This window comes from Zosterops lateralis (assembly GCF_965231275.1).
Source record: "Zosterops lateralis genome assembly, chromosome: 3".
NCBI lineage: Eukaryota > Metazoa > Chordata > Aves > Passeriformes > Zosteropidae > Zosterops > Zosterops lateralis.
Genome location: NC_139764.1, coordinates 106,601,881 through 106,625,938, shown reverse-complemented (window position 1 = coordinate 106,625,938; position 24,058 = coordinate 106,601,881). Strand labels below are relative to the sequence as shown.

Below are 24,058 nucleotides of genomic sequence, written 5' to 3'. Positions count from 1 at the left end.
AGTAATCAGGACTCCTGCAACCAGTGGTCTGTGTCCACTGGCACAGGAAATGTCCTACTAGTCCTGACCTCACCTCACAGGCTGCTTTTTCTGGCCAAACCAGTTTTAAACTGCACTACCGGTAGCACTAAACCAGCTTCATAAACATCACCATATGAGCTGGGACACTGCTCCAACACACTAGGGGGATACAATTATTTACCAAATCCTGGTTTAACATGTCACTCTCTGAACTGCCTCTTTGTCTTATGCAGCTGATCAGCAACCCTTAAAGCACTGCTGTTCTCTCTTTGTAACATGGCTCAGGTGCTGTCTTTTGTCAGAGCACTTTCATGAGCACTGTTCATATGAACACAATGTGCACAATTAAACATCAGCCAGAGCGCAGCTTTTCAATTTGCCTTCCAAGAAAATCCTGCTTCCTTCCCTGTCACTGCCCTCCAGCCTGGTGGGAAAGAATTAACAAAAGCAGAAACAGTCAGACATCTGAAAAAAAAGCTTTTAGAATGGCAGAGAAGAGCAGGTAGACAGCAAACAACGCCCTTCCAGGAGAACAGGAGGCTCCGTTGAAAATCTCCTTCCCAGAGGCTTTCAGCAGGGGATCGGGCAGGAGGGAAGGCAGTGATGGATAAGTTGTTGTAAGAGCACGGCATGAGGCTGCAGTGGGGAACACAAGTGGTGAGATTCACTGTCCCCAGGCACTGCAGACTGACATAAAGCCATTACAGCACAAGGAGTTCTGGAGGGCTGCAGCTGCCCTGGGGGCAGAGGGTGCTGATTCAGAGAGAAGCTCCTCTGCGGGGATGTCTCTGCTGAGAGAGCCCCTGCCAGACTTGCCAGGGAAGATGGACATGCAGGTGAGATGAAGAGCACAGCCTTTTCTCTGCTTGTGCCAGACCTCCACCTTTGGGAGAATCACCAATGCCAGACTTGGAAGAAGCTGCCAAAGAGGCATTTCAGTGTCCTGCCATTGGAGCTATTGAAAATAAAAATGTGACAATAGAGCCTGAACTGTCAAGGTAAAGGCAGATGGGGAGACAATGAAGAAAGGGGCTGTGGAAATCCATGCCCTGAAGGATTTAACTGCCAGCACTACATCTGGGAGAGAGAAACAAAATCAGATGGGTCACCTGAGGAGTGCACTAGAGCTGGAGTGATGTCTTGGTACTGCTGCAATTCATGGCACCCATCAACCGTCCCAAGACACTCCAACAGTCCTGGTGTCCTCCACCCCAAAGAGTCTAAAGGCAGCTCATAGAATCTGTCTCCAAACTGTGCATTACATAAAAGTATCCATGCACAGCTCCTGCAGGAAGGTTCATCATGAGTTCAATATTGCCATGGTTGCCCAGCTCTCCAAAGCTCTGAGCAGCCTGTGCATCTCACAGGAGCTTGGGCAGTTCTTGGCACGGTGGGCTGTGCTGCACACCATGCACAAATTTTTATTCATCATCATCTTCATTAGAAATAGGATTATTTAGGTCTGTCTTCCCTCCTATCCACCATGGAAGCTATTTGTTCCCAGGCTCTGAAAATGCAGAAGTCATTATTGTAAAGATGGTACTTTTCATGGTAAATGTGAACTCCTACTTTTAAAAAATAAGTACCTATTTAACTAAGAGCTTTATAACAGATCAAGCAGTGCACAGAGTACTAAGAAAAGTGAGAGCTACTATTTAAATAAACTAGCTTATGGTAGGATTGGGCAGGAAAATAGTTTCTTCTTGGTATCTTTAATAGTAATTTATTCAAAACCCTTATCTCTGGATAAATACAAATTAAAAATTAAAAGCTCCTATAAAGTAATGCATGAAACCAAAGCACCACAGAGAAATTTGGAGAAGCAAATAAAACTGCCATCATAAACTACAAAAGCACTGCAGAACCAGGACAGAGGGGAAGGAAACTTGGGAATAAAAAAAAAGCCAGAAAAACAACTCAACTGCAACACAAAAGGAAGAGAGGAGTGGATGGTGGTGGTGGCAGCAAGAAAAACCACCACTTAAAAAACCAAATTCCCAACATTGCCTCAGCAGGATGCAGAAGGAAATATTTAAAACCTCAGTTTTGAGAACATAACCCAGAGCTTCTGGTGAGTGACACTTTCTGTTGGCACCAGGCAAACAGGCTCTTGCTGCAGGGTTCCCGAACTCCCGCCCCTGGGAATAGTCCCTGAGGTTGTGTTAAGTTCAGAGTGGCAAAGAGCCATCAAACTTCAAGCACTCAGGCAAACACTCTGTAAAACAGTGTGTTTTTCAAGGCCACTGAGAGCCAGAAAGGCCAAAAAGTGCATTTCAGTAATCCATGATACTGTGTGAATGTTTTAGGCAACAATAATGTTGGGCAATGCTAAATGGCACTGCTGGCACATGGAGGAGGTGGTCAGAGCGTGGGGCAAGTCCCCAGCACAGGACTGTCCTGCTGAGCCACAGCTCCCAGGCACACAGGGCAGAACAAAGCTCTGGGGGCTGCAAGCTCTGGCAGGGGCTCAGCTGGTGAAGCAGCACAGGCAGCAAGGCTTGGCCTGGCATGTAGTACCCCACTGTCCTTAACGCCCTTATCCAGCAGCCTGGGGACAGCAGGAATTCCCATTTCTCCCACTTCAGAGGCAAGGTGTGGATTTGCAGCTGCTCTGGATCACATCCAATGACACATTTAACATCCAACTGCATGTTCAGGTGCTTGAATTCACATTTCAGTCAAGAAGGTACAGACTGTCATGATGTGGGAGGGCATCAGCAACATGGCCAAACTCCTCCCTGAGATACAGTGTGTCCATGGGCAACTGTCTACCTTAAAACAGCCAAAACTGTGACTGGGGGTCAACAGAAACAACTCTCCAAAGAAGGGGAAAACAATCTTCCCCTTACAGGGTCTGTGCAGAGAACTGGCCTCCAAATGGAGAGCTTTGGGGTTCAGACAAGAGAGTTGACTCAAGGCAAGTAGCAGGTTTTTAGATATCATCAAGGGTGACTTCTGGTCCCAAGGACAACCACCAGCCTCCAGTCATTGCTTCTAGCATTATCTGGAGACAGCACCAGGCAGTTACAGACTCAGTTTCTTTAGAAGAGCAGAGTGCATAACTCATATGGTAGAGGAAAGGCTAACTCTAATAAATATATAAAAAACCCAAGGGATTATCTAAGCAGCCAATAAAGACACAGTATCTTTATTTTATGAACTGGAGTTATACTCATTCAGTATGTGGCATCAAAAGAAATACAGATTTTCTGACAGATTTTTTATTTCCTGCTGTTACTAAAATGCATCCCCTTAAAGCAGCATCTCACAAAACTGTAATTCTTCTCAATTTATCTCTGACTGAGCCCACAGTCAACAACTGGAGGCCCCATGTTTGTCCCATGCATGTCACAAATGAGATTTTCATTCTAAATGATCAGACGTAGGGATCAGATTTTGAAATTACATACATTTTGTGCATAGCCTGCATTCCCTTTGTCTTTTTTTTAATCTGAACTGCCCATTCCATCTCCCACACCCCCATATGCTTAAAATTGCACAGAGATGGTTTCTATTCTAAAAGAGGCATTCATGGGAACAGAGCAGAGGGAGGCTGCTGAGATTATTTTTACCTGAGCTCTGATTGCGGCGTCCTTCTTAATCCACTTTATCACTGTTTCATACACCAGCTCCTCTGCTTTGGTGTTCAGGCTGTCATTGGACATGTAGGAAATGAAGTCATCTTTTGAGATATTAAGGATCTCTTCTTGGTTTGCCACCTCTGGGAAAATTTGCAGGGCATAAGCTTTGGCCATGTTGTATAGTTCAGTGCACTGCATGGCTTCAGCCATGGCTAATATTCCTAAACAGTTGCTAGCAGTCAGTTGTTTTTCTAAAAAGGGCAGAAAAAACAAATAAAAAAGGCAATTGAGAATTATTAAAAGCAAGATTCACATTTGTTCCAAGATCATGAGAAAAATAAGTGTCACAGACAAACCTCCAACCCTAATTAATTTCAGGGAGTTAACCAGAAGCAGTACCCTCAGTTAATTTTGAATTGAGGTTTAAAGTACAAAATTCAAAGTCTGCCTAACAAGTGACTTGGAGATGTGGAGAAAAATGCACTTTCTGAGTTTGCTTTTTGTGTAAGCCTCCACAAAGCACTGGGGAAACCTACTGACATAACAGTATCTGGGGCTTCCCAAGGGATGGGAACCCAGCCAAGAGACTGCTGCTGTTCCTATCGCCTACAATGTTGCTTTAAGGAACAGCAAAGATGTAAACGCCAGTGCAGACACTTAAGAATTAATGCAAACAGCACTAAGGACATTTCTGAGAATGCTGCAGTCATTTTATGATAATTTTTGCCCTGTTCAGCTACTAAGCTACTTCAAATAAAAAAAAAAAATCCTCCCCCCTCTTTTTTTTTTTTTTCAAAGGAACTTTGTTGCTGCTGAATGTGATGACATCCCTTATGCAAAACACAGATTATACTAACGCCTTCTGTTAAACGCTGTGTAGTGGGTTTCAAAGAAAATCATGCACAGAGGAGACAGCATTATCTCCTTCCCAGCAAACAGAAGCAGCAGCACAGTGTGTAGCTTAGCATTAGAAGTGTGCTACACCATACATTTGACTGTACTTTTTTCGCTTTCCAGCTATTTTGAAGAAAAATCCACCAATTTTAGACATTTATAAGAGGAACTCTCAGATTCTTCGCAGCTTTTGTTAACCAAGCCACTACTAATAAGAAGAATACAGTATTTTAAGATATAGGACTTAAAAAGAAAAAGGTAATGAGAGTGAGACTGCAATAGATCACAAAGGCATTGGTACCTGTGGCAGGCTCCTGTGCTGTCAGAGAAGTCTATCACATTTGGCAGTGTCATATCCTAGTGCACTATGACAGGGCACTGGATAGGAATGTGCAATAGCCCCCTATCTCTTCAAACAAAACCATCATCAGATTGCTTCTACTGGAAATGCTCAGAGATTCTTCCCTTCACACAGCTTCTGCCTTCATCAGATTGAAACCCTGCACACTTTCTATATGCAGCTTTTAATAAAATGGAATTATGAATCACCTTTTTCTCTTTTTTTAAAATACGAGATTAAGAGTTTTGTGGGTTTGTTTTGCTTTCTTCTCCTCCCAACTCTTCTTATTTTCTTTAACAGATCCAGCAGTCTCAAAACTAGGTTATCTCATTTTGCATCAGTTGATTGTTCTGACTCTGAGGAGCCCCTTTCCTCAATCTGAATGCAGTAGTGACACTGTTTGCTGTCAGTAGATTTTGTCACTCAAAGACTGCCCAGAGACAGGTTGCAAACTGATAGCTACAAAGCCCAATGCTACCAAATTTTTTTCTTAAAAAAAAAAAAAAAAGAAAATCCCCAACCCCAAAACATCATCATCAACAACAAAACCAACCCCCCCCGCAAAAAAAAACCAAAAAAACAAAACCAAACAAAAAACCCCCCCAAAAACCCAAAACCAAAACCAACCAAAAAAAAAAAAAAAAAACCAAAAAAAACACAAAAAAAAAACCACCAAAAAAGCAAAACAACAACAACAGAAAAACTACAAAAAACCCCCCAAAGACTAAAAACCTCTTCCGGGTTCCTTGCTTCTGTCTGCTGGCACTGTTTCACAGTGTACATACGGCTTGGGATAAAGTAATCATCTAACAGAGCCCAAAACTCTTATAATTTCTTGGCAAACTCTCAAGTCAAAGGCCAATCTGCCACTGTTCCATCTTATCCTCACAGGGTTAATAATGAAGGGAATAATCAATTTTGACTCATTAAGCAGCACATGATGGTAAAGACTTTCAAGAGTCTTTCTCTGCAGAGGACTGAGTTTGCCTCTATTAAGAGAGATCTCCATACCATTTCCATCTGAGGCTATGGTGTGGGGCAGAAAAAACACTGCTCACAACCGATTTCTTCTGATCTGGACAGGCTTTTCTAGCTCTAAAAACACTGGGTGACTGATGCAGCCTGGTACACTGGTCCAAGCAGGTCCATGTTGGTCTTTGGAGCTTTACTCCCTTCTCTTTACTCCCTGAGAAACCCCTTGGTGGCAGATTCCAATGATGTCCCTGTCTGGTTCAGCAAGTATTGTGAGGCCTTGTGGAGAGGGGTCCCAGGGAGATGTTGGATTAGGGGATGTGCAGGAGGCTGGTGACACACTTCTCTGCACTTCACTTCTATGTGATGAGCACCACAGCAAAGGTGGGCACAGCAACATCTGTTTAAGATGAGGACTGGCATGTAAAACAGAGGGATTTACTGCTGGTGAGCAGGACAGACCTTGGGACAATATGTTGGAGATGTGGAAAATCTCTATGCTATGAACATAAAGACACCACCTCATCCCCCCATTTTCCAGCTCTGACACAAAATTTGGCAGCAAGACTTCAGCTGTCACTGGTGCAACTCTGTATTCATATTAACATCCCTGCACACCCAAAACCAAGCAATTCTAAGTAGCAATCTGGTAATATTCTGGATTAATCTGGTAATATTTTGGATCATGTCTCCAGAATGAGCAAAACCCCGTCTTACCAATCCCTGTTACTCTTCACTGACTATAATGGGAGCCTACATGACTACTTAGACATAGGCTTTTGCTATATTATATAGCTCATCCCAAATGACTGCAATCCAGGGGCACTTGTCAATGCTGGCATGCCAAAGACAGCTAAGGACTAGCTCTGCTCTGTCTGTCCTGAGCTGTGTTCCTTTGGACACTGGCATGTTTACAGTAATTGTTGTTTTGCCACCGTGACACTGGGCTTGTAACAACACATTTTTGTGAAGTTTCACCTTGTCTTTGTTCAGAACACAAGTGCTGACTGCTAAGCTATTCCCAAAGCTCAAGGACAGTTTGTAACAGACTCATGAGTGGATTTTGGGATATCAGATGTAATCTAGTAGGTTCTCACTGGTTTGAGACAGTGCTGGACAGCACATTTGTTGCTATGTGTGTCACAATAATGCAGATCAGCAGCCGGTATTTTCCAGTGTTAGATGTGACTTTGGAGTGCAATCCTGTGCAGCATCATCAGGAGACAATCAGCCAGGCAGACTGCTCCAGCTGCACTTCTGGGAATGGGGAGACTTGAGATAACACCAGAGATAAACAGTATGCAGGAAGGATTACTCAGTGAGATTGTGGTAACAGTATGATGGGAGCTCAGTGGTGGCTGTAAACCCCCTCTTGCGTGCATTAAGCACTGTATTTTCACTTAGAGATGCTTTCTGGATGATGATTTGGATATCACTGAAAATAGCACAAAATGTGTACTTCCTTGTGACACTCTGTGTATATTCTGATGGGAAACTTACTCCTCAGGTATTCCTACTAGTGTCAAAAAGCATGTGAAGATGGGAGATACATGGAAGACTTTTGGATGCATTCATTGTCTGAACCAAAAGATTTCCCTTCCCTGTGAGAGTCTTCTTCCTTTCTCCTATCTCCAGATGTAGGTGAAGTTTATACACAGTTTATATGAAGTGTATATATTATAGATTCTCCAGGGCCAGGCAGTGCAGTTATCCAGCTGGATCAAAATTCTCCACCTTGGATGAACAAAAAAATTGCCCGTAATACCTTCTCTCGAATTCATAAGGATCATAAAGGCCTCTTCTTTCTTCAGATGCCTGAGAAATGCAGGTCTCATCACTGGTACATCATTCAGTTTTTCTCATTGCTCCCTCTAATACTCTTTCCAAACACTGATTTTGTGCTCTTTGCTCAGGAGACTAAGAAAATTCAAGCTCCTGTTCTTTCCTATTCTGGTCCATGAAACTACCAGATTCCACCAACTTCTTCAGGCTTAAGGATGAATACTTTTACTTTATCAGTAGCCTGAGGTACAAGCTCAGAATGTGTTCCCTCCTGTGATGGGTGTCCATGCACCATGGACCAAAACCATGATACTGGTGAAACACCTGAAACCCAATTCAAACCATGGCTGTGGTAATAGTGTAAAACAAATACAAAAAGGCTCAAGTATTCAGCCATATGGGTGGAGGAAATACCTATGATATCCTGACTAGTTTGCAAACATTTGCCCAGTTATCATATGGTGCCTGCACGAACCTGTCACCATCACTGCATCAGTCAGCCCAAAACTGTTCTCATTTCTCATGGTCTAGACAAAAGCCAAGGAGACAGCATGGGAGGAAGAGAGAGAACATGGCTATAATTATCCCAGAGAAGCTGGCTAAGAAATCTCCCACTGAAATGAAACTACTTTCCTGACACATTTTCCCACATCTTTTCACCAGAAAGTGCAAGAAAATTTGGGGTGCCTCTGCCTATGGCTGCTGAGAGGCCCAAGATAAAGACACAAAAGCTGCTTAGACATCACCAAGCCAGGATCCTCATGGCTGAAGAAAGGATGACCTGTATTTTTTCTGTGGTATACTGAAAAGACTTAATAATTTGGGGCTTTAATGCATTTTAATTTCTCTTCTCTCCCTATACAGGCATGGCCACTGATGGGAAAGATTCACTGTTTACACTGGTCAACCCTCCAGAAACCCTCCAGAAAAAAGAACCCTGATTTTTACCATATTTTTGCTTTGTATAGAGCAGAGGTGGCTGAGGTGAAAAATAAAAACACAGCCACAAAGAAGACAAAATGCTTTGCCCTAAACTTTTCAGATGGCAAATGCTCTGCTGTCTCTGTAGCGCAATTCAGTCACAGCTATAAATAAAAATAAGCAATTACACTCTGTGAATTCTCCAAATGAGAATACAAAGTTCCAGTGACTCTCCATATATCACTGAACTTATAACCAACTCTACTATTTCACACCATAACATGGTTCACTGAATTAAAATATTAACTATCAGAAAAGAGAACTCTCACAGTGATTCAGTGAAATAAATGTATTTTGGTTTTGTGGCTGAATCTTCAGAGATATCACAACTTAAACACATCCTGTATTTCTGGAAAGGCTGTAAGATTTAATCAGTGTAAAAAGCTGGTGAAGGGAAGCTGGGAGCAAGAAATGCCAGAGCCAGAGCCTCATTCAAATTTCACAGTCTACACAGTAGGATTGCAAAGCATAAATTTCACAACATCAGTACCTCCCCATTTGAGAAGAAATGAAACAGACTTTGAAATAAGGAGCATATAAAAAGTTGGAAAGGAGAATACAATGCCAGAGATTCCTTTACTGATGCCTGCATTGTACCAGCCTAATCACACCATCTTGCCAGCAGGCTGGCTTAGCAGTGAAAATTAACACAGCAGTCAACTGGACTCATTTGAGGGGTTTTTGGTGTTCTTGTTTTTTGAGCACAACATTTTCTAAACTCTCATCTTCCACATTTCGCAACAGTAGATGTCAATTTTAAATGAGAACTGCCCAGGGAAAACCTACAATTTATTTGGGCTTCAGAGAGAATGATGCCTTCCACATCAAGATGGGAGTTGAGGAAGCCCAAGCAGAATCAGGTGTCAAAAAAGGCCATATACCTAGGAAGTACATCATATAACATCAAGACCAATTTGGTATTAATAAATTTGTGTTAATTTTTAAATTATTACTGTCTTATAAACTGATATTACAGCTAGGACAGTGAAGGAGTGGCTTGTGGTACAGGCAGGAATTTGAACCACTGTTTCAGTTGAACTCCAGCTGTGGCTCCTCTTCTGCCATGCCAGGTCTGTCTGGTTCCTGTTCAGGCCAGTAAAGCTTAGCTGAGCTGGAAATCTTGGACTGTTTTGAAATAGTCTCTGCAGGAAAGCAGAAGAAAAAAAAAAAAAGGAGCAGGATGACATGGTGCTCCTGGGAAGAAGAACTGATTTCTTGTGGCCATGAGAGGATGGACTGAGGCACTGGCAAAGATGTTGCTCTGTAGATCCTCACTGAGACAAATACTCCCTGTGCACATAGGACACACCAGTTACCAGGGGTGGGCACAGCAACCTTGCCTTCTACCCACCTTTGTGATGTTATCAGGCCATAGCTCTGTATGCAGCAACAAACCCCAGGAATATTTAATCTGGAACACTGGATATGTAAAGAAGGACTTTCTCACAAAAGCAATAGAACTGCAGATATTGCAATGCAGTCCTTAATTTTTTGTCAGATTTGTAGGAGTCCTACCTCCACTGGAGCCTGCCTCCAAACTCTTTTGGTGTTAAACCAAGCTGGCCTGGTGTAGAACCCAAAATACGCTGTCACAGTTACAAGCAACCTGTGTGTTACAGCCTGGTATCTGTGCAGAGATCATCCTCTGGGAAACAAAATGTCATCAAGATTCCAAGTATGGAACAAGATTCAACAAAATAGGTTATACAAGATGTGAAAGCTGTTGCCACTCAAGCAACAAGCTACACTTCCCTAGGCCATTTTCCACTGGTCATCACGCCAGCATTGGAAATTCAAATCACAAACCAAATTAATGATGCTTTACTTCATTCTACTCTATTTCATCTTGGGTTTCCTCATTATCTTTAAGAGCTGTTCAAAGACAGGTTCATAAACCTTAACACAATATCTTAAAACCTCACTGGATGCAATGATTCTTACCTAGAAATGAAACGCAGACTTTACAGAAAGTATGAAACTGGAATTTGCTGGCAGCTTCCAGTAGTGTTTTTGCATTGGCTGAGTCTATGATCAAAGAACCTGTATAAACAAACTCCAGGAGTAACTCCAGGACATCCGCAGTGAGGTTGGACATGGCCAGCTCCAGCTTCTCTCCGCTTCTGCTGCTGTCTCGTGGTGACCTGGTAACAGCAGACAATTAAATTATGGACATTACACCATTCCCATTTTATTGGCATTTATTGATTAGTGAGGGCTAGGAAATCGCTTTGCACCTCATTATATTTCTCCGTTATATTTGTTTACGGAACTGAAGAATATGAATTTTAAAATAACTGAACTTAATAACTTTAACTGGATCTGAAAGAGAAGAGTCTTAAAGCAAGTCTTACGAAAAATCTTTATTGCTACTTTGCATCTTCATGCAAAAACAGTTGCAAAAGAAAAGGAAAGGAAAAGAAAGGAAAAAAAGAAAAAGAAAAATGAATGATCCAACATTAATGAAAATGAGGAACAGGATTAGCTTTCAAAGGGAAACAATACATTTTGACATCTTGGTTAACATCTCATCTTCTGTGCATAATATAACTGTTAAGGAAAAACCACTCTCCAATTTCAAGAGAAAAGGTCATTTACTTTTTCAAGAATCCAGGACTAGAATAATTTTAGATGTCATGTGCACTTAAGGATACATTTAAAGACCTTTTCATAAAAAATAGTAATAAAAATTACTAATTTCTATTTAGCTTGAACTTCTCATCTTGTTATATTAAATTACAGATATGATCAATATGATATCTACGGTATACAGATGACCATATAAAATGTAATATACGCTTATTCTAAAAAATCTATTGTTCCCTTTTAGGCACTAAAAAAAGGAAGCCCTTCATGGCAATTGCTTTGAAAACTGAATACAAGACAAGCTAGACAGACAAAATGGTTAGAGCAAAGAAGGGAGAGGGGGGAAAACAACAACCAGCTCTGCCACAGGAAGCCAGCAGCCATCCTCTAGGAGTTTCATGACTGTGGCCTATGGTTTTTCCTGCATGAAGTGCTGAACAATTTGGGGATCAAAGTATCTCCTGCATTTGAAGTGTGCATTAGTGCTTGTGAAATTATTGGACAAAAAGAAAGTCATACTGAATTAAAGTAAGGGCCCAGTTCTTAATGCATGGCTGATGTGTCTGCAACACTAAAGACAGGTTACACCTGAAAGACAAAAGTGATGATAAATTTGGTAACATCAAGGAGGGGAGGGGAAAATCTGTTGGAGTAAGAAAATAAACTCTTTTAATGGTTAGGACCATCCAGCACCTTCTCAAAGAAACATGAGCTTTTTGTTTGTCACTGGACAGTCAACATCTGCTTGCTCCAGCTCTGCTCGAGTACTTGCGAAAGCCATGAGTGACACAAAACCGGCGCACGATGAGCGCGACAGACACGGACTGGCCACAGCATCACTACTCACAGGCAACGCCAGCTTGAAGCGTGAGCAAAAGCTACCACGAGCACTACCAATCTCTTGTGTTCACACAGCTGCCTAGAAAGGTGGTGGTCAGACCTCTACTACCATCACAGAGGAAAAATAAACAACATACCAGGTTCAGTTTTTTTCCCCGCGTGACACCCCAACCACCCGTCCCAACAACACCTAAAGTCGTTTGGGGACATGCTTAGAATTTGAAGTGGAAGCTTTGTCACTAATCCTTCATTGACCAGTCCTGGTCAAGTCAAGGGCACAACTTTAGTTCATATGAATCTCTGCAGGATCAAAGATTTAAAGAGGTTTAATTTTCAATGGAGAGGCAGCTAGCAGTCCCTAATTTCACAGTCTTCTCTAAGGTAGTGAATAATGGTTATTTTCATTCACAGGAAGAAACTGGGCCCCAACAGGACAAAATCACTTTCCTGTGATCACAGACAGTCAGGAGCAAACCAAGGAATTGAACCCCATTTTAAAAAATTCTAAACACTGAACTGTCTCTTTACATGGCAACACAGGTTGGTTAGACCCTATTCCACAAGCAGATGCTAAGAACACATACTGATCATGACACCTGTTGTATCCCTACAAGCACAGAGCTATGCTACCCTAAATCCTTATGCTTTATCACACCACAGTACTCTTTCTGAACTCTTGCATATGCATCCAATTCTGCATCTGAGGCAAAAATCCTCTGGTGGCAAAAGACAAGAGTTGCCATTTCCTAGAACCTCAAGGGGACATCACAAAATGTTGGGGTTCTTTCCTTTCTCACACTCACACCCCAACAATATGCCCCAAATCTGATTTATCTCCGGTTGTATGTACATCTGGTGCTGCACTTTGGGCTGTCAAAATAACCTCTTGATACTGATGTAATTCTTGCTGAACTGCTCCCAGAAGTGGTTTGTGCCTGACAGTGAGCTCGTTTTCACATGGGCTGGTTAATAAACACACCACCTAAAATTTCAGGGAGGTTTGGAGGCACCCGGCAAGCGACAGTCAGGCTCTTTGCACTGTGGGAAGCCCTACCACAAGCAATTATTTATTTAATGTCACTAATTGCACTGTGCTGGCAATGGCTGTGGGAAGGATCGTGCATGATCCGCTGGGAATTGCACAATCACACCCAGCACAGAGACCAGGAGGCACAAAGGAAAGGATGATGTGACACCAATGTCAGCACAGACACATACCCATGCTAGCAACCACTGCAAGCTGCTATTTTTCACAATAATTAAGTAATAATCTCTTTTACTTTGTAATACACCAAGCAATAAACTGCTGCTGCAATTGATTAAATGCCAAAGAAAAGCTAAGGTGTTTAATCAATCACTAGAGCCACTTACGGCAAGTATAATACAAAGCTACAGAGATTATTGATATTACACAATGAGCTAGAAATGGGAAAGAAATTATCCCTATTCCTGCCTCTGCAATGCCTTGAATGTGTTGTGCTGTTTTCCTTGTGCTTTCTAAGCAGTGAGCCCTCTGGCTCCATGTTTGGCTGGATCAAATACTGAGTACAGGCTGGATTCAGCCTGCACGGGGAAATCACAGCTACCTCGGCTTCCATGCCAGGGATCTGGCTTGGAGAATGGACAGGGAATTGGCTGAAGCAGGTCCTAATGGATTAAAAATAAGTGTCTGAAGGATGAGAAAAACACAATGTTGGGAAACAGACTGATACGACTGAAAAGGGAAATTCCATAGCCTTCTTTATGAAATGATTTCAGCGAATCAGGTCATAGCAACCCCCTCAAAGCCTGACTAAAGGTTCCTGTGTTCCTTGTTTTCACACATATTAGAATATCATATGCCCTGTGCAGTTATAATTCATCTATTTGGGACAGAGTCTTCTCTTGGCTCCTCTAGAGGAACTGCAATGAAGTGGCTAAAGCTGTATTACAAGAATAGAATTTAGTCCTGTAAATGCAAATGCAGTGGATTTGGGAAAATCTGTAGCAATATATAGAGCTGTTCCCCAAATAGCTCATCCTGTGTCACAACAGGAGGAGTTTTGTTGGTGACATCAATAAATGCAAACATTTAGAGAAGTCTGTTACCAGAAAAGCCCGACTTCCTGCCTTAAGAGCAGGGAAAAGTCATAGCTCTTCCTGGTACATATACTCCTGTTCCCCAACTCCTGGCACAAACATGAGGTGTTTTGGGGATTGAGAGCCTGCATCTTTCATGTTTCAGTCTCACTTGAAGCCAGTCAATGCACCCTTATCGTCCGTGGACATCATTAAAAATGTGGCACATTCTGCTATTTGCCTGGCGAACTCTAAAGTTTAAACAGAATGATGTCATTTTATTGGCCTTGTAATCATTGCTCATATTATAAAGGTCACACATTTCACATTGTGGCAGAAAATCAATAGCTCTCCCTACAGCCTCTGGGGGAAAAAGTTTTGCTTCTGAAGAATAATATATAATAAACAATTTTAGTCCTTACTTTATCATGGCTATAATCTTGGAGAAAAGCTACAGTAAAAATCTGGCAAAGGCTGATATATAAACTCATTAAAATTGGGAAGTGATTTAGAACAGGACTTTTAAAAAGATTTATCTTGAGCTAAACAGCAAAGAGATTTGTTTAGGTCTACAGTTAAACAAGCTCCAAGAGCTCTTTAACAGCTTAATTTTATGGTAGCTGTTGGGGAATTCTTTCAGATTTACAAATCATGTATTTCTCTAGCAAGGTGATAGACCTGAGCAATGTGCAAGCAGAACTGAACCTGCAGATAAGCAGGAAGCACAGATATACTCTGAATAGGTGAGGGGGGAGTTACTGAAAAATATTCTGCATTGTCTGGAATAATTAAGTCCAACAAAATCAAGCAAATGCCTTTGAACATAGTCTGGCTACTTATCCTTCAACTTAATTGCTTCAACTAGAGAAGACAAAGGCACAGGGAATCCTTTAAAGCAAAAGATGGCTCGATTACACTCTCAAATAACAAATCAGAATCAGTGTCCCTTTCTGTTAACTAATATATAGGAAAGAGCAAAAATGTTTAAATACTTGATAGCAAGAAAAATAACCCTAATACCTCATCTGCAAGATCTAGTAGTGGAACTGACAAAAGAAAAAGTAGAGAAATTTACATTTTTTGGTATTTATTTGTCCTTGAAAATCGTTTTGAAATATGTAATACACACAGACAAGAATCAGCCATAGTGCTTTCATGTTTAATAGTGATACAACTGAAGTTTTCTGCATCTTGAGTTATAAATAGATGTGTATCTGTGCATTTTTCCTGCATTATTTGTATCAACACGTTCCCATAACAGAACGTCTGTGTGATTCTGTTCAAAACATTTAATAGTGAGATGCCTTGATTTGCGAAGCCACATTTAGAGTCTGGCTAAAGTAGCTGTGTAAGTGAAACACCGCGAGTGCATCAATTTGTCAATTTACGGACAGCGCTACCGCCTCTCATCCAGCCTTCCCTCTTGGTTTGGATATGCTGCCTTTAACTGGCTTGCAACATTATTTTGACTGACTAATGGTTTGGCTACAGCTTCACTCAATTTTAGATCAAATATGAAAAGCTACCTATACCCAGTGCAGATGCCAGCCAACGCTCTGTTTACAAGCTACAGTCACAAAGTCAAAACAAATTCTGGATGTTCAAAATGGAGCCATCTGCACGGAATAAACATGAAAAATGTGAAACATTTTATGTAAATGTACATTACTGCCTAGGAACAGTTGGTTCAGCTTCCGCCCAGGCTGCCTGGTTGAGAACAGGAGGACTGACAGAGTCTGTGACACCTATTTACATTTGATGCCATATGACTCACCGTGCCGTAGACTCAGAGCTATGACGTATATTTAAGCTTTGTGCTCCAAAAGGGCACTGAAATAAATTATTATCTTTTAAAGTAAAAACACACTTAGAATTGTTATTTGTGATCTTTCCCTGGACAAGTGGGACTTGGTGTATGACTTTTTTCTTTTGCCTCTCCAAGGTCTATCTGTGAGCCTACCATCAGTGCCTGCTTCTCCCAGCAGGACACAGCAGGAAAGAGCTAGCTCCATAATATAACCTCAATTTTGTTCATATTTCACTCAGAATCTATCTTTAAGAAATAGGAAAACACACTTGTTCTGGCAGTGTAAGAAAAAAAGAATGGTTGTCTTTGACTGGCTATAGCTCAGGGTCTCATACAACTCAGGGATCTGAATCTCATCTACTAAAAGCACGTGTTTGAGCTGACAGGAGGCTGCAGGATTGCTGGCAGCAGAGAGGAGTTCCAGCTCCACCCTGGACTGAGGAAACTGAAGCCCATATTTTGGGGCTGGTCCCTCCCTACATGGACCAAAGCAATGGCCTGTCCCATCACCCAGCTGCCTTTTGGCCTCTCCACCCCAATGCCTTCCCAGGATTTGCCTTATCAGCTCAACATGCTGATCTTCCTGGCTTGTTTTCATAATTAGGAATGTAAATGTTTACCCTAAAATAATTGTGTTCCCATTATACGAGAGCTACATATTTTCTACCAAGATAGACAGGACAATAAAAAAAAAAAATCAAATTAAATTGCTTTGTTCCCTGGACAGCATTTAGGACTCCAGAAAACAGGAAATCCAAGATTTTCATGTAAGATGAAGCACTTAACCAAAGAAAAGCTACTTCTTTTTATCTCTGTCAAATTATTTTGATTACCAAAGAAAGGACTCCAGACTGGGGTAGACAGCTTCTCATGAGGCTTAAGAGTCTGTTAGCTGTGTGCTCATTAGAAACTGCTGTTCAAGTTGACACAATTTAGACTGTACATCTTGTTTATTGTGGAACTTTAACTTTTTACTTTAATCCTTAAAGCACTGAAACTTCAGGCAAAGAAGAGAGTGCAATGATGCTGCATTTTAACTGTCGCTATTTGATTTTTTTATCATCTTCAGAGTCATTAATGGTTCAAAACCAGTATGTCTATGTATCTTGGGAGAAGCAGAAAAGAAACTTTGTTAAATTATAGCCAACCTTCAACTATGTACAGATCAGATTCAGCACTCTACATGGAAAGTTGCATTTTGTACTGAGTATCTTGATTTATCATAATTATGGGTTCAAGAGAAATAAAAGCATAGATGCCCAAACATACAACATATATTTCCATGACATGCACCAATAAACATATGCATATGGAGGTAATAGGTTATTTACCGAGTTACACAAGTTTATGCAGCTGCAAGGTAATCAATCATGTAAATGATGACAGGAAGGGACATTTATAGAGCAGCATCATTGCAATACGTATGTCATAAGGCACTGAATGTTTTATTAAACAGGATTTAAAAAAAAAAAATCACACCCCAGCATCGCTTCTCCTTTGGAATTGTTTTATCAGCTCAAAATGTATTAACTTGCAAATCTTTGCCTTCGTTATTCTATCTTGTAGATAAACATTATCTTTGAGCCTCAGTCACTATCCATCTGTCTCATGAGAGAAGAAAACATGTACTGTAATGGTTCTATTGTATGATTACAATAAAGAACTAGTAAAATCACAAGATTAAATAAATTACATTGTTTAAACACAGGCTTGCAAATTCATCAGGAAAATTTACCTGACCAACAAATCCATTTGCTCACTTTTTATCAGGATGTTGATACAAATAATGTTCCTTGTTCCAGGCAAACAAAATCTGGCAAGACTAGTGTAACTTATTAGGGTCAAACGCTGCCAGTTTGCACCTGCTCTATCAGAAGAAAATCAGGAAAATTAATGGCTGTGAGCTTGGGCACGCACCAGCAGCTCCTGCTAATTCACCATCACAGAAATGATCATTATAAACCAAGACGAGCAACGGGATTAAGAGCAAACGCTTTTGTTCACGGACAACATGGCCAGAATAAAATAAAGCAAACAAAAGAGCCACGTTTCCTATATACCCTTAATGCCATTCACTGAAGGAACACAATCTAAATGCTCAGCCAGGACCATTTCTAAAGGCGAGATCAGCAGCAGCCTGTAACGCTGCAGTGTCGGAGATCACAGTCGGAGGCACAAATCTGGCTCCCTGCTGAGATTTAAGAAAGAAGATGACGAGTTTGAAGATGCTGGCTTAAACGACTGGCAAGTGAATGAAGAAGTGAATAGCAAGTGCCCTTGGAAGAACAGTGTTTCATGACCTAGACTTTTTCTAGGGACTGAGAATAAACTGCATCTCACAAGGTACTAGTGAAGAGGCAAAAAAACTGGGCCGACTTATTAATACTGTGGGATCTACCTTGTTTGCAAGTATTTCTGGCAGTCTAATTCAGTGGCAAAACAAACTGGGTGAGAGCTACTATTTGTTAAAGGTAAATGAAAGATGCAAGCAGGTTCTGGGGGATTATATAGGAAGGAAGATTAAAAGTAAGTTGACAGAATAAAAAATTTATTCTCATCAAACTTAAAGCTCAAACCCTTACCCAACTCCTATCTGATTTCTTTTAATGTTATTTATTATACCATCAAAAACCAGCTTAGCACAGAGCTGGGATGCAGCTAATAAATCTATTTCTTAGGAATGTGGTGAAATTTATACAAGTAATTATCTAGGTAGTCTATCCAAGACTCTTTCTCATCATTGCAATGTCTAGAGGGAAAACAATAATAAAATAATGATAACCACCATTATTATTTATTACTACTACTATGATTATGCCAGTGCCCAAAGATCCCAATCAGCATTACAGTAATTAGAATTAATTCTGTCAGGCACTGGTTCTTTCTCCTTCAGCTACAGGGTGTTGCTAGTGCTTTTCTACAGTATTTATAGATCCAGAGACAAAAATGAAAGGCATGACAGCACGTCACCTATGGCCAGAGTAGAGGCAGGAAAGGGCACGTGGCTCTTCTCACTCCATCCCTGCCCATCCACCCTGCAGAACTGCTCTGAGTATTTCAGACACCAAAGCTCAGCACAGTGCAGGCAAAAAGAGAGCACTGCAATCAGATGTGATCATAACCTGGTCATATTAATACAAATTCATTATCCCAATCCAGCAGAGGCTAATCCTTGATGATATAAATGAAATGAGTGAACTACTGATCTCTGGAGCTACTTACAAGCAAGTTGGAGTTGGAGATTTGATTACCCTTATTTTAGGGCAAGACTGGCTTTTGGAATTTCCCCAAAAATGACACTTTTCAAGAATATGGCTCCTGTTTCTATGCCATGGAAGATTTTTTTTTCTCTGTTGTCTTTGATTCATTTATCTTGAACTGCATCTTGTTAGATAACTGTTCCCTTTCACCTCTGAATTTTAACAGAGTTAAGCCTAGGCAGGGCTGTGAGATATAAGAAAATACAGGCAGGTCACTTGCACCGGCATCTTGAGAGATGTTGCATGACAGCTGAGTGGTGGATGGGTACAGCTGGATCAAGAGAGATGATTAGTCTGTCATTCCTTGGGTGAGATTTGGAGAATTTGTGGTTGAGAAATTACGGAACCAAGAAGCCCCAGCTACAGTAAGCAGAGATTCTATCAACGAGGGAGAGGAGTGAGAGGTTCAGGGATCTGCTCAGTGACTCTGTGAACTACTGCCATTACAGAGCAGAATTTTACAGGCAGAAGCTAAATTTCTGTGCTGCACCTCAAGGCTTGAAAGGGAGCCTTTCTGTCCTTCTTGCCAGGGTTTATCTTCAGAGTAGGGCACGTTGCTCTGCCCCTCCTTGCAGAGTGGCATCCAGCCCAAGCCACCTGCAATGTGTTTTGTGGCAGTGCAGAACACCACTGAATATTTGTAAGCTGCCATTCATTTCTGTAGAAGACCATACATTTTTGCCTGATGAAAACACATTTTCCAAAGTCTGGCAGCTGAGAAATTTGAAGCCCAGCAGGGAGCTCTGAGGGGCAGGCAGGCGGCTGCCTGGGCAGGCAGAGTGAATGCAGTGCTCGTGGAAATAGGCCACTGAGAGCAGGGGGCTGTGTCCCATGCCAAGATCTTGTGCCCAACACACAGCAATTATCACTGCCTCGTTTAAGAGAAGAACCTTGTCCACAGCACAATTTACACCTGTTCCCTCGCAGTAAGAGGTGAAGGATATTTTACACTCCCATGCAACCTCCCATTCTCATGGTTTAAATAGTTTAACAGAAGCCCCTGGCGCTCTTTCTCTAAGCACAATGTACCTCTTCTGGCACCTGAAACAAACATCATATCTTTAACTCCTTATTTCTCTGTTTTCAACTACATGTTATAGTTTGTTTCCACATTCATTCTGTTCTACAATGGAGCAGAAGTATGCAGATGTGGAAATGCTGCTTGCTCCTCTCCCAGAGTTAAAAGCAAGATTCTTAATAAGCAGGAAAACATGAAGGAGTCACTAAGAGTAGATTTTCCTTTCATCCTGCTGTTTCTCATTTTGGGCTTTTTAGAATGTAAACACAAACCAGACAGTCTGTTTTCCAGACACCTAAATGCTTTTGCAGTTTTGTCAGGCTGTTTCAGATGGATAGTGGCAGGTTTCTCTGTTGTGCATCCAAATGCTCCCTTTCCACACAATGGTGTAAAATGCAGAATGACATCTTTGTCTTCTGCATTGGTGTAAACCAAGAGGAATTTGGTCTTCTCACCCTAAATGCTTTACTTCTCCTGCTCTGCCTTCAAAGCCTCAGAGAGTACTTTAGAAAAAAAAAAATCTAAAATCTGAAGACTTGAAAAATAGGCAGGATATTGTGGAAAAGCAACTTGGCCATGAAGTCACTGGGTTGGCTTTGTAGGAAAAGAAGGATGAACATAGCAGGGCCAGATTACAATGCATCCAAAATACTGCTTCTTGTAACAGAATCTCTTTGTACATAAGACTTACCATTCTATGCCAGTGGAATCAGGCACCCAAGATGACTTAAAGATTAGAAAGCATCATTAAAATCTAATCTTGAAAAGATAAAGCTTGTAGGACAAGATCTGTGTATCTTTAGCAACTGACCAGAGAGAAACCTACTTGTAAAAGCTTGCTTATAAAAGCAAGCATTTTGGCCAAGAAGAGACTTTTATGTCAAGTGCTTCCTTTTAATAATGTCATATTTGGTAGAGATTCCAGTACTCTGGGTTAAGAAGAAGAAAGCAGCAAATTAAAATGTTCCGGTGAAACATTTCTTTGCTAAGGAAGTATCAGAAATTCCATTTATTCAGCAGCTGCATTTGTCTATCCCAGATACAGCTGGAAACAAAAAAGATGGCTCTTCATGGGATTTTCCATTCATTCCTTCCTCCCGGAACACACACACCCCCCACACCCACCTTCCACCATTTCTTCTAGGGCAGATACAAAAGGCAGAGCTCATTTTTTTCCTCCCCCAAAGCAAGAATGTTTTAAATAAGAAATTCTGTGTTCTGCAAGAGGCACATTTTGGAGATGCATTTTTTGATGGATCTGGATCTGTCTCTTTTTTTTTTTTTCTGTGTACACATATAAGCACAGATATGTGCCATTAAGAAAAACACTAGTTTCCATAAGAAATCATTCATGTCCTTTTAGTCAACTATGATTCAGGCTGGGTGACTGGTCTTTCTCTCTGGGTCATGAAAAATAAGCACTTCCAGAAGGCAAATCATGCTATTTATCATGAGATGGGACGTATCGTCCTACAGACATTCCCATCTTTCCTCCCAACTGCAGAGAAGACATGACAGCCAGCTTAGGCTGGACCCCTGAGGGAAGCAATGGAACAGCCATCCTAAGTTCACTGTCTATGCAAACCACCTCTCTTTTATAGTAAAGGGGGATGGATTCCACCTCACTGCAGACTGCAGTAACAGTCAAAAAGGTGAGGTTAGACTCAACCTGCTTTAGATGCCAACCCTGGATCTAAATGTTGGTTAGCTAACATGAGACATCTCCCATTGGTCCAGGGGCCCTGCCTGCACAAAGGAACCTGAATTCAGAGAAAAAGATTCTTCAGGAAGCCTTCAAGGTTCTTCTCTTCATTGTCTGTATCATAAATTAAGCCCTTGTTTTGAGATGGCTGATTCCATGAGTAGCAGAGTCAAGAAGACTGGAGTCAATGTGATTGGCAGTGCACTCAAAATATGTAAAATGGCCTTTAGGGAACAGTGCCCCCATCCAGTTGCTGCTTATCATCCATGTTCTCCTGAAACCCTATACTGCAGTAATCCTGTATGGATCCTCACCATGAATCTCACCTTTCTCCCTGCATGGGCACAGGGATGTGGAACAGGAATATTTCACACCTGCTGCTCCTAATACACCTGATCCTTTTCAGATGAATCTGCACTGAAAAGGGCTGAGATTGTTTTCCATGGTCAGTTGCTGTTGGGAGGGAGACGAACATCAAATCCTGCCTTAGGCTTGAGTGCTGTGCAGCCTCTGACAAGGATGACCTGTTTCCAAAACAAATGTGGTGCTGAGCTCAAGCTCAGGACTGGAATAACCAAGCTCAAAAGGGCTCATATATATGAAAGATAACTCACATGGAATGGAGAATTTTCTGGATGAGGAACAGAATGCTCAGCACAGGATTAGCCATTTTCTGAGAAACTAAAGGGGTTTCAAAATGCACTCTCATTACCAAATTTGTTTCGTAAATAACTTTAGAATTGTTTTGGACAATCAAACCTGGTTATCATTTTTTTTATCAGTGCAATAAAAACAACATATTTTCTTCCCTGCTATGACTAATTCTCATCAAATAGCCTTCCTCAAGATGAGCAATAACTCCAGTTCTATTATGTTTTTTATCTGTATTTTGGTTTTATTTTGAGAAGGAAATAATTGATCTATTCGATTTTGAACATTTCTCTTTTATTCTTTTGAGACACTACTTGCTATTCTACCATCAGATACCAACTTGAACACACAGTGGAATCAATGGCAGAATATGAGGTTAATAATAACCAGCCTGTGGCAAATAATAAGCCGAAGTAAATACTCTGAAAGATTCTATTTCTGCATGTTTCTATAGATGTACATAGCACTTTCATGAATAGATCATATTCTCACTGATGTTTCTGGTGACACGTTGGTGCCTTTGGTTGAAATGACACTAGGGTTTAACCCTGGCTTGTGCTGATTGAAATGGCCTTTCTATTATATTTAATATAAAGAGATCTCTTCTATTCTTTAAGAAAAACTGCCATTTCTTGTTTTGATTTCTATAATAATACAAGGAGCGCAATATAAATCACATAAAGCTTTAAGTGCTGCCTCAAAGGAGCTGCTAACAAATATCATAGAGGATTCTAGATGTATTGTATCTGTAAACATTTTAACTCTATGAACTATAATGATTCTGTACTATTAAGGGCATGATCCCACAAAAAATTGAGTGCCTCTTGCAATCTGAGCCCTTAACTTCCAGGGGGTTTCAGAAAGGACAAGGCTTTGGACTGCAAATATCCTACAAAAGGAAGTCTTTAGAAATTCCACCTCATAGCCCTATGTTTATTGTCTCGCAAAGACACATTTGCTCAGTTTACAGGTGAATATTTATTTTTCTCACCTGACAGTTCTGCAAACTCAACTTGACATCAAGCTGAATTTTTTCTTATTCAAGCATCATCATCAGTAATAAAGGTATTTTTGCCTTGGATACACCTGTGCAACTCCATTAGCCTCCATCAAGGTTACATGTGTGCAGATGAGGTTATATATGGAAGGCAATTGGGATGGAGAGACTTGATGGTGGACACAAATCGACCTCTAGAATATTTATTGTTGCTGATGATGTGAAAGAAGGCAAAAAGTGGTGAGTTTAGCAAACAGGCTAAACCTTCCACTATGTTTTTCTTGTAATGCATGCAAGACTTATGTGGGCAGCTGAAAGACAATATGTGCTGAAATCTAGACTAAAATATTGGATTTTAGTTTTTTATATTGTTTTAACTAAGTTCATAACAAAGCAATGCTCAATCTAACATATATCTCTATTTAATAACTAAATAATAAAGCAGCAAGATTTGTCAGTGTGCTTATAGAAATGGATGCTGCCTGGTGACTTCTGCACACAAGCAGATATCTTCACAACAAAATCCAAATGACAGTCTTTGGACAGTCAGTGATTTGGTTTCTGTAAGCTG

The 24,058-nt window shown here is 41.0% G+C and overlaps 1 protein-coding gene across 1 annotated transcript in view; it reads right to left on the bottom strand.

Annotated features, from left to right (window-relative positions):
- KLHL29 (kelch like family member 29) overlaps positions 1 to 24,058 on the bottom strand; it is a 389,156-nt gene that overhangs the window by 44,827 nt on the left and 320,271 nt on the right. Inside the window, exons 7-8 of the mRNA XM_083857762.1 lie at positions 10,513 to 10,712; positions 3,594 to 3,853 (exon numbers count right to left, since the gene is read on the bottom strand). Of these exons, the coding sequence (XP_083713888.1) occupies positions 3,594 to 3,853; positions 10,513 to 10,712 (460 nt within the window). The remainder of the gene's footprint in view (positions 1 to 3,593; positions 3,854 to 10,512; positions 10,713 to 24,058) is intronic.